At 34.8% G+C, this 10,698-nt stretch overlaps 1 protein-coding gene across 1 annotated transcript; it reads left to right on the top strand.

Annotated features, from left to right (window-relative positions):
* The first annotated feature begins 2,400 nt into the window (after window positions 1–2,400).
* LOC126751697 (uncharacterized) lies at window positions 2,401–10,333 on the top strand. The gene is made up of 4 exons (XM_050462160.1): window positions 2,401–3,367; window positions 8,752–9,119; window positions 9,200–9,701; window positions 9,946–10,333. Exons 1-4 carry the CDS (start codon window positions 3,256–3,258, stop codon window positions 10,149–10,151), a joined length of 1,188 nt encoding a protein of 395 aa, XP_050318117.1. The 5' UTR covers window positions 2,401–3,255; the 3' UTR covers window positions 10,152–10,333.
* Window positions 10,334–10,698: the final 365 nt, after the last annotated feature.

The raw sequence follows: 10,698 nt of genomic DNA, 5'->3' as shown, positions 1-10,698 counted from the left end.
TTCCTCAAATAAAATTTGAAATTTATGATAATGAATAAAGAAAGTGTTTATTTCGGAGCTGGAGTTGCAAGGATTTGAAATCGGCACTTAATACAACTTAAAAATTAATTAGTTTTGAATTACTGTTATTTTTATTTAAGAAAAAATCATTCTAGTAAACTTTTTAAATTAAAAATATATACTATATATTGGGTAGTCGAAAAAGTCCTTTCGTATTTCTGATCAAATTTCCACTTATTTTTTTATATTTATAATGAGCTTTAATGAACCAAATATGCACCATTTTGGTCGACCACCTTTTGCCATTTTTCCGCTGGAGACATATTTCCATCAGTGTAAAACTTTTCTGGTTTCTCGGCGAAAAACTGCAACAAGTAATTTTCACAGGCTTCTCTTGAAGCCAACTTGACTCCATTAAGGGAGTTCTGCATAGACCGAAACAAATAGTGGTCAGATGGTGCAAGGACAGGGCCTTATGGTAGATGTATCAGAACTTTCCAGTCAAGATCTCCCTGTTTTGGCTGAGTCGTCAAAGATTTGTATAGGCTTGCGTTGTCCTGATGGAAGACGGAGCCTTTTCTGTTGATCACTTCTGACCGTTTTTTTCTCGATTGTTTGCTTCAATCTCATCAGTTGTTGACAGTAAAATGTAGCACCAATCGTTCAACCAGATTGAAGCAGCTCATAGTAAATGATTCCTTTCTAATCCCACCAAACACTCAGCTTAACCATTCGAGGCGTCAATCCTGGCTTGTGACCATTTGTTGAGCTTCAACACGCTTGGACCATGATCTTCGATGTTAATTCGGTTCATTAAATTATTCACAGACAATTTATGTGATACCCAAACATCGAGCTTTTTTTTATAGCCAGCCTTCTGAAAATGGTTCAAAACCGTTTGATGATGAGTGTTAAGTTCCATAGCGATGTTATGGCTGCTTATGTGAGGGTCGTGGTCAATATTTTCCATAATTTCATGGACTTTTTCAACGATAGGTCGACCAGAGCGAGGCGCATCTTTCACATCGAAATTTCTAGAACAGAAGCGAGCGAACCATTGTTGTGCTACACGAGCTGATACAACATCGTCTCCGTAAGTTTTACAAATTTCATTAGTGGCTTGTGTGGCATTCTTCGCTTTTTTATAAAAAATTTCGAAATATAGCGAATTTCTTCATTATTTCCACCCATTTTAGAACAACTGTAACTTTTTTCCAACTTCCCCGAATTTAACTCTTTTTTGGTTAAGTAATGTTTAAAATCTCACCTTTCTAACACTATATACGAAAAGTCTTTTTCGACTACCCAATATATTAAAGCGAAAGTCGTTAGAACCCATAGCGATCTAAGCAAAAACGAAAGTTAAGTGCTAAAGAAATAAATTTTAGCTGGCGGGATTATCACAAAGATACGAAGCGTAACTGATAAATGGTTCCATGAACAGGAAGAGCTAAATAAGTTAAATACATGACTGTAAGTGTGGATATATTCATAAGCTCGAAAAGGGTCGGATATGAAGGAAGGCTTAAAGCAAATTAATGGAACTAGACTGTTCATTAGTTAGCAATTTGGTATTTGTTATTTACAGCCAATAAATATATATGTACATATGTATATGAATGCATAGAGAACACAAAGCGTGATCCACTCACCCAGCAACATTTTCGAAAAAACTTTTTTCCAAAAGCGGATGCCTAAGTATTACAAGACAATGTGATAGCTCAAAATTTATTTCTAATAAGAAAAAGTTGTTGTTGAGCCATACTGTCAGATGTGACATAAGTAGATGTTGTGGGGATTCCATTTCTATGCTCAACAAAAGTTCAACAGGTAGGAATCACATGTAGCGAATACATACTAATCTAATCTAATATACATATGTACATATATCTAACTAACATTTGTATACATCCAGACTTTGCTGCCGCTTACCATTTATAAATATTGTTTATAATTTCAGTGTATTTGTTGTTGTATAAAATTGTATTTTGGTTAGAATTTGCCAAGCAGTCTTCACAATATGTTAAAAACACGTTTCTACGTAGTTCAATTCAAACCATATGCATATATGCATATGTATGTATGTATGTATGTAAATCAACATATATGTATGCATGAGTGTATGTTTACATATCGTTAACTTATTTTCAAAGCTCTTTGCTTCCGAAAGATAATGTCATAATAAATGGATACCAAACGATTTATTTGTACACAGCGCCATAAGCAAATAGCAGCACAGCTATACATACATACATATATGTACATACTTATATATCTATAAAAACAGTAAACAATTAGTTGCACAGCTGTTTTTCTTCCTATGTACTCGAGTTGACTCAATTGCATATTTCCTGCAGCAGTTTCTAGCGGTCATGCCAAGCCGTTGGCCGCCACCTGCAGGCGCCGCACGCTCCACCAACAACCGCCAAGCGCGGATCAAAACCCGAAGTAGTGCTCGTCTAGCAGCAACGGCGATAATCATAACATCAAATTCACCGAAAATCGCAAAACTTCCATACAAAATAGTCGCCCGTTTGATATCAGTAGCGCGAATTGTGGAAGCGTCTAATGGCAACTGACTCGCGTGACATAAACATAAATATGTGTGTGTGTGTGTGTGTGTATACTCATGTACAAGCGCAAATAATAACAAACATGTTGAGTTGCGAGTGCAAGTTTTGATTAGCTGCGACGCACACTCGGTCGGCCGCAGCGCCGCGCTGCTGAGGGCCAAACCGGCATCACCAGCGCTGTGCGCTATCAACCAACGCCTCAGTTGCGCCCAAGTGCCGTGCAGTGCCTGTTGGAATAATCCAACAACGGAGTAATAACTGGTTGCAGATTTTTTCATTCAAAGCGAACACATTCATTTCAAATTATGTATAAATAAATATTAAAATTTGTTCGATTGCACGATTTGTAAAATTCTGCGGCGTAGACGGCGGCTCATCACATCGCAGCACATTCGTTCACCGTATTAAGTGAATTACAACGTGGCTGATTCCAATTGCTTTGACGTGATTGAAAGTGCTTAAAAATTGAAAACAACAACAATAATAACAATAAAATCACGCTGAAAGCCAATAAATAACATATACAATACAATAAATAATTGTCATAAACGTATTTTCGTAGAAAGCAACAACACATTCTAATGGTAAAAAAATTCGTTCGGTTAATAAAAATTTAAATAATTATTGATACCTATAACGAGTGGGTGAAATTAAAAAAAAACGTAACAACCTACACGCAAGTATGCCAACGACTTGCCAATTCAAATTTTCGCGCACTTCGCCGGTTTACTACAGTGGTGAGCAAATAAGCGGGCTTATTGTATTGAGCAGCACAAAATTGCTGGCTATCGAAGGTGAGCATTTTCCGTTGCCTGGTAAAAGTAGATGGTAGATAGATATAACTCATTTGGTTGGCCAAATAGTATTTCTTAGTGGTCCAGATTACAGTACAATATTTGAAAAAGATATCTGTGTATATGCTCATGTAGCTAAAAACCATTTTTGCATATTGAAAATTGTGAAACAACAATATAATGGAACACAAGTTTCAAATTGAAAAAGAAAACTATTTATTTGTAAAAAAAAGTGGAATAAATTCACGGTATATTCCATTGGAAAGCTAAGAAAACATCGATAAAATTTTATCACTGATAACTCAATTTTTTTTTTCAAAAAGAGTCGAAAGAAAAAATACGTGTCCAGTATTTTGCTTCAAAGAACATACAAAAACATGTTTCGCAAAAAAAAAAAACAAATTACCATAATTACTATTGGGGTGCTCACAACCCGTCGTAAAGCATCGTAAAATCGTAATTTTGTGAAAACCCTATATAGTATAAGTTTCTCACTAAAAGCTTTACTCGAAATTTTCAAAGAAGTGTTTGTTCAACGTATGTAATAAGTTAAGCGCCAAATAATTAAATCCGGCAAAAATCACTATTCAGAGGATTAAGATTGGCGCATATACAATGTCAGTGAAGAAACTCCAAAGGATAGAATTTCTTTAGAGACATTACTTTTCGTCACCACTGTTTTAATGCATGTCATGATTCTATCACATTTGCTTTAGTACTTCCTTAATGGGAACACATGATGTGGCAGCATCAAGAAGACAATTTTTGGGAATTTACAAAAAAACAAAAACAAAAACACAAAAGTAATTTACATTGTTTTCAACTTTAAGCATTTACTTACACATAGACAAAAATACACTGCAAAATTTTAGAAAAAAACTGACTATATTTCGAGTTACACGCAAGCTTCAACCTTGCTTAAAGCGCAACTGGTGTCGATCTTCTTCGTAGATAAAACCTAAAAAAATTATTCTTTAATTTACAAAATTGCGGCGTTTTATTAAAGTAGAATTTTTGGCTAAAATTTTGATCGTTTTTGGCCTGCCATAAAACAAATAAGCTGATGGAGCTTATAAACTGAGCGGAACAAGTTAGAAAGCTGTAACTCAAAAACCATTTCAGGCATAGACTTAATATTTTTGTAATTTATTTTAAAATGTAAAAATATGAAAAAAATGCGATTTTTCATTTTACGCCTCAAAAACTCAAACTATTATTCAACAATAGTGGCTTTCAGTTCGGCAAAGCATGGAGGGTAGTGACAGTGACAGTATAGAAAGTGGTTAGTGGGTATGGCCACAGTAGAATTTTCAATAAATTCGTTTTTTCTTTTGTTTTCTCTCTTAGTCATAGAAATAAGTTTCAGGTTGATTTATAGCGAGCAAATTTTTATACTCTCGCAACAATGTTGCTAACGAGAGTATTATAGTTTTGTTCACATAACGGTTGTTTGTAAGTCCTAAAACTAAAAGAGTCAGATATAGGGTTATATATACCAAAGTAATCAGAGTAGAGTCGAAATCCGGATGTCCGTCTGTCCGTCCGTTTGTCCGTCCGTGCAAGCTGTAACTTGAGTAAAAATTGAGATATCATGATGAAACTTGGTACACGTATTCCTTGGCTCCATAAGAAGGTTAAGTTCGAAGATGGGCAAAATCGGCCAACTGCCACGCCCACAAAATGGCGGAAACCGAAAACCTATAAAGTGTCATAACTAAGCCATAAATAAAGATATTAAAGTGAAATTTGGCACAAAGGATTGCATTAGGGAGGGACATATTTGGAAGTAATTTTTTTGGAAAAGTGGGCGTGGCCCCGCCCCCTACTAAGTTTTTTGTACATATCTCGGAAACTATTATAGCTATGTCAACCAAACTCTACAGAGTCGTTTTCTTCAGGTATTTCCATATACAGTTCAAAAATGGAAGAAATCGGATAATAACCACGCCCACCTCCCATACAAAGGTTATGTTCAAAATCACTAAAAGTGCGTTAACCGACTAACAAAAAACGTCAGAAACACTAAATTTTACGGAAGAAGTGGCAGAAGGAAGCTGCCCCCAGGCTTTTTTTAAAAATTGAAAATGGGCGTGGCGCCGCCCACTTATGGACCAAGAAGCATATCTCAGGAGCTACTAGACCGATTTCAATGAAATTCGGTATATAATGTTTTCTTAACACCCTGATGACATGTACGAAATATGGCTGAAATCGGTTCACAACCACGCCTTCTTCCAATATAAAGCTATTTTGAATTCCATCTGATGCCTTCTTTGTATAATACGAGTATAAACATTAGGAACCAATGATGATAGCGGAATAAAACTTTACACAAATACGGTATTTGAAAAATATGTAAATGACGGATAATGAAATCTCGATTATCACTTTACCATGCGAGAGTATAAAATGTTCGGTGACACCCGAACTTAGCCCTTCCTTACTTGTTTTGAAATCTCTTTAAGCGTACATAATGAGCCCAACTTCGGAACAGCTGTAGTTATGCTATGTGAAACTCTAAAGAATATTTTTCTCAAAATTAATTTTTTCCTAATTGGCATGACAAACAACTTTGACATTCGATCGACTTCAAATTTTGAGATTATCTTGAGAATTGGATTTTGCCTGAACTAGTACGTAGGTAAATTCGATTGACTTAAATTTTCTTTGCGGCCAGTTTATTACGAAATTATTGAAAAAAATAAATTTTTCTGTTTAAATGCTTGTAGTGTTGGAAGGGATCAGTATTTTCAAATTTCACTACCTTTTTCTTTAGGCGTTCTTATTTAGATGAATGACCATTGCTTTTGCTTTTTTGCTTGTTCCAATACGATACACAGTTGTAATGTAGCTAATGTCTTGGCACGGCACGCTTAAAACAATCAAAGAGACATCTCAAGATTTATTTTATTATAGTCTATAAAATTAACAGAAAAAAGACAATTTTTCATTAGCTTGGTATTCAAACTTGAAAATTGTTTCATTAGTTCTGTAAATACATGATTATATCACGAAAAATTGTTTAAACGCTACACTGAGGCAACTATCCCTCTATTTTGTTGAAGATAGTGAACAAAAAAGGAGTGAATCGAACTAAGAAATTTCTATTAGACGAAGCACAGTTTTCGTTAAATAAAAGCTGTCTTTGATTCGCCTATCGTTACTTTCCAGCAAATCGCACAAACTATACCAGATGGTCAAGCAAACAGACAGCACATGTGGTGCAACCCTAACGCATGCGCAATAGTTTTATGATTCTTTAATAGTAAAATTGTAGAAAACATTGCAATAACCTTTTGTTTGTGTTTTCTATAATTTAATATAACAGATTTTAAGTCTTAAGTTTTAAAATACGCAAAAAAAAAAAATAAACTTGTATTTTCATTTATCATTTAAACCTTTTATGATAGATAATTTGATCAAAAACTTGCAAAAAAAAACTTGGAAGCATTGAAGATAGTAACTGCATCACTTTAATGGGGTATCGTCTCTCTTTTGCGAAATCAACTCGTGAACTTTATGGTTGATTTTATAAGTAATTTTTTTTTAAAAGAGCGCAGAATCCAGTAGAGAAATGCCGAATCGAAGACAGCAAAAGATTAACTAGAATAATTAATTAAAATTAAAAAATTATGAATTCAGCTGCATTACTTTATTGAGTATTTGGTATACAAATTCTTTTATCAAGAATATATAAATAAGTCATAGCCATCGAATGGAATATTTTTTTGCAAAATTAGGTGAAACAAATACTTTAATTGCTGCTGATATTAACACATTTATGGCATGAAGGTATGAACAAATAATGTAATGTAAATACAACAAAGCACAATTCTTCCAGCTCGGTGTTGATTAAGAGTAGAGATAATTTTATATGATTTATATGACATTAACACTAATTAGCAATTAGCCTTTAATAAAATTATTGAAAGCACTTGTTTGCTAAATGGTTACTGAATAACATCGACACACTAACTGGAATTATAGCGATTGGATTTTTTTTTGGTTAAAGGCAGCTAATTGTGTAGCTGCTAATATTTGAGTGCGCTTAAACACTTTATATGCATATCTAATAATGTGCGTAGCCAATGGCACATCGCAAAAGCTCTTATGAAAAATATCTAAAAAAGATTCCTGTTTATAAACTCAATGTTTTATCAAGCATTCCTTATCACTGGTTCGTGCCAGTACTAGACTTGCATTGAGTGAGAATGTTTTCATTCTGGTTTTTATTTAGTTTTTAAAGGTATATATGTATATAAATATATGTATATAAATATATTTATATGTGTTCTGAAATGTATTATTACTGGCGATGAGTCTTGGTTCTATGCTTTCGACCCGGAAACAGACAATCAATCGACCGGATATCGTGGCGAAAGTGAGCCGAAGCCAAAAAACCAAGCCAAAGTAGGTCAAGTATAAATTTTTTGTTTATATCGAGTTATGATGCACTTCAAATTCCTTCCGACTGTCCAAATTGTTAGCGAGGAATACTATTTGAGTGTTATGCATCGTTTAGGTGAAGCTATTCGCAAAAAAAGCCAGACTTGTGGGTGGAAAACTAATGGTTTTTGCACCACTATAATTCACCATCACATACTGCATTGCTCCTTTGTGAGTTTTCCGCCAAATTCTCAACAAATATCGTGCCGCAACCATCATATTCGCCTGGTTTAGCTCCTTGTGACTTCTGGTTATTCAGCAAATGCAAACAATCGGTCCACGTAAACCGTTTTGAGTCAATTGAAGATATTAAACGAGATTTAAGAACTGTTTCTAGGATTGGAAAAAACATGTTCCCAAGTGTATTGGGGCCAAGGGGGATTACTTTGAGAAGAACGACATGCTTCTTGAAGAATAAATTTAAATTCCTAATTTATTCTTCAAGAACCATGTCGTTCTATGCTTTATGAACAAGTCTTTATGAACAAACTCTTACTATTTTTTGCTCATAGTAGTATGTTATTCTAAATATACACACATATATTTGAACAGTCCCCAGGAAATTTTTTCAAAGTCTGAAGTGCATTCTTCCAAAATTTCATACTCATGTAAAAAAAACTTAAAAATAGAGGTTGTTATCCATTTGATTAGATAAATGTTAATTGCTTTTAAAAGCAATTAAGTAGCACTTTGCAAAAATTTGCTATTCTCAAAGGCCACCGGCGAAATTCGCAAACCGTTAAATCGTAAAACAAACAGAAAATTATAAAAATAAATACGAAGCGATAACAAGCAACAAGTTAAGATCGTACAGATAAACATTTGTGCATTTTATTAGTAAAATGCGATAAAACATCAAGACAACTGACATATTTCTGAATACAGCAGCTTTATTTACGCTCATTTTTATGCTTTTTTGTTTTCGCTCATTTTAACAGGCATACAAATCGCTTTGGTTGGCGCTGAGCACGTGGAGTGGCTGGAGCGAAGCAGTGAAGCATTGCTGCTGCACAATGACAGCACTGAAAAGGACAACAAAGTGCTGTACAGCGACAAACAGGAGCGCTTATATGGGTCACATACACTTACGAAACGCACAAGCTTGCAGGCGGCTGAAGTGCGTGTGCAGCATTTCAGCTTCGACTTGCCCTACGAGGCGCCAGCCAGCTGTGATATGAAGTATGGTCAGCGCGTTTATTACGTGCGTCTAACGTTGCAATGCAAATCAGTGTCCGATAAAGTTTTCAAGGCGCGCATAACAGTAAAAAACCGATTGGATTTGAGCGCGGCGGTAGAATTGAGTGAGGTAGGTTTAAAATACATGGCAATCGCTAACGGAAAGAAATGTAAATAACTATTTCCTTAAACACATTTTGCTACCAACAGCTCTACACGCTGACTGCCACCAATGCGTCTAGGTCAGACGCTCACGCGCCACTGCGCTTCACCCTACCCACAGGCACTGGCTATGTGCCGGGTCAGAATATTGCCTACACACTCTGCGGTCAACATAAATTTGCCGCATGCAACAAGTTATATGTGAATCTGTGTCAGCATACCACATTTCGTGCCACGAAACCACAAGCGAAATGCAAAGAATACCTCAAAGTATTAAATAGCGATGCTCAGAAGATAAGTTCATCATACGTCATGGTAACCGGCCAATTGAGTATACCATTAGCAGCACACATTTGTAGGGACGGCAATGCAAAGAGCCTCATACACACAAGTTATCATATTGAAGCAATGCTCTTCAATAAAAAGCGCATTTTGCAGAAGCTGATTGTGCCGATTGTACTGGGTACAGTGCCACCGAAAAGTATGCGGCTTAGCAGCCTGCAGCATTGCGTGGAGGACTTGGAGCAGTACCACTGTTACGATAATTTAGGTGGGTGTGAGAAATAATTGAATTTTGAAAATGTTGTTACGAAATTTTGGAAAATAATATTCCTTAGAAAACAGATTTTATTATAGTCTTTTGTAGTAAATTTAAAAATGCGCTCTCAGCTAATCTATTTAGAATCTGAAATTGTTACCAAAAATTACCTAAAAGCATTTTTAATTACATTTTTCATTATTTAAAGAGAAACCCAAATATTTTTTAATACAATTTTTCTTTAATGTGTTTTCAGCCACTGATGAATTAATATGTGATAAACCAATTGAAAAGAGTGCAAAGGATACCGATTTGCTCTATTACCTGCACGATTATGCTTCGATGTTGCTTTTGAATACTTTTTCGACATCTGTCAACGCATTGCAGACACAAGCTGCAAAAAATAATTGCGAGCAAGAACCTTGTGCTGGAGACATCTGTACAACAACAATTTTGGCATAACAATTGTCTAACATGAGACGATGATATGACGATGATTTAAGAAAAGTTTTAAACAAAATATGATTTTTTTCTAATACTTTTATATTACTTACTTAAATATTAATGGTGTTTTAATCAAAATAAATGTAGATAATGTGTTAATATATACTTTAATGAAGAAAAAATAAACCTCACTCAAAATATTTTGTTGATTTTTATATTTAATAATCAATTAAACTTTGTTGGCTTAGCAGATCTTATAATGACAACAAAGTGAATAATATAGCATCAAGATGGACTCATTAAGAGAAAATCAAACAATACCACATCAACGCACTTCTCCCCATTTCAAATGTACAACCTCCTCCCTACTCATGCCAAAGAATTGATATTTGGATAAGAAACGCAAAAAAAAATAAATTTACATAAGTAAGATTGTTTTATAAGCCATTAGCAGCACACAAACAAACACATTTGTCTTTATAAAGGACTTAACGTCCACCAAACCGCGTTGTTTATATGCCTGTGACATCACTTTACGCCTGAAAGTAGGCCAAAGCAGGCATAA

The sequence above is a fragment of the Bactrocera neohumeralis genome, chromosome 2 (genome assembly GCF_024586455.1).
Source record: "Bactrocera neohumeralis isolate Rockhampton chromosome 2, APGP_CSIRO_Bneo_wtdbg2-racon-allhic-juicebox.fasta_v2, whole genome shotgun sequence".
In the NCBI taxonomy this organism is placed as follows: Eukaryota; Metazoa; Arthropoda; class Insecta; order Diptera; family Tephritidae; genus Bactrocera; species Bactrocera neohumeralis.
Note: the sequence above shows the minus strand (reverse complement) of the source record. Positions and strands in the feature narration are given on the sequence as shown.

Coding starts and splice junctions, on each gene's coding strand:
- LOC126751697 (XM_050462160.1), top strand. CDS start 3,256: ATGCCAACGACTTGCCAATTCAAATTTTCGCGCACTTCGCCGGTTTAC. Junction 3,368..8,751: donor AAAATTGCTGGCTATCGAAG/GTGAGCATTTTC, acceptor TCATTTTAACAG/GCATACAAATCGCTTTGGTT. Junction 9,702..9,945: donor CCACTGTTACGATAATTTAG/GTGGGTGTGAGA, acceptor ATGTGTTTTCAG/CCACTGATGAATTAATATGT.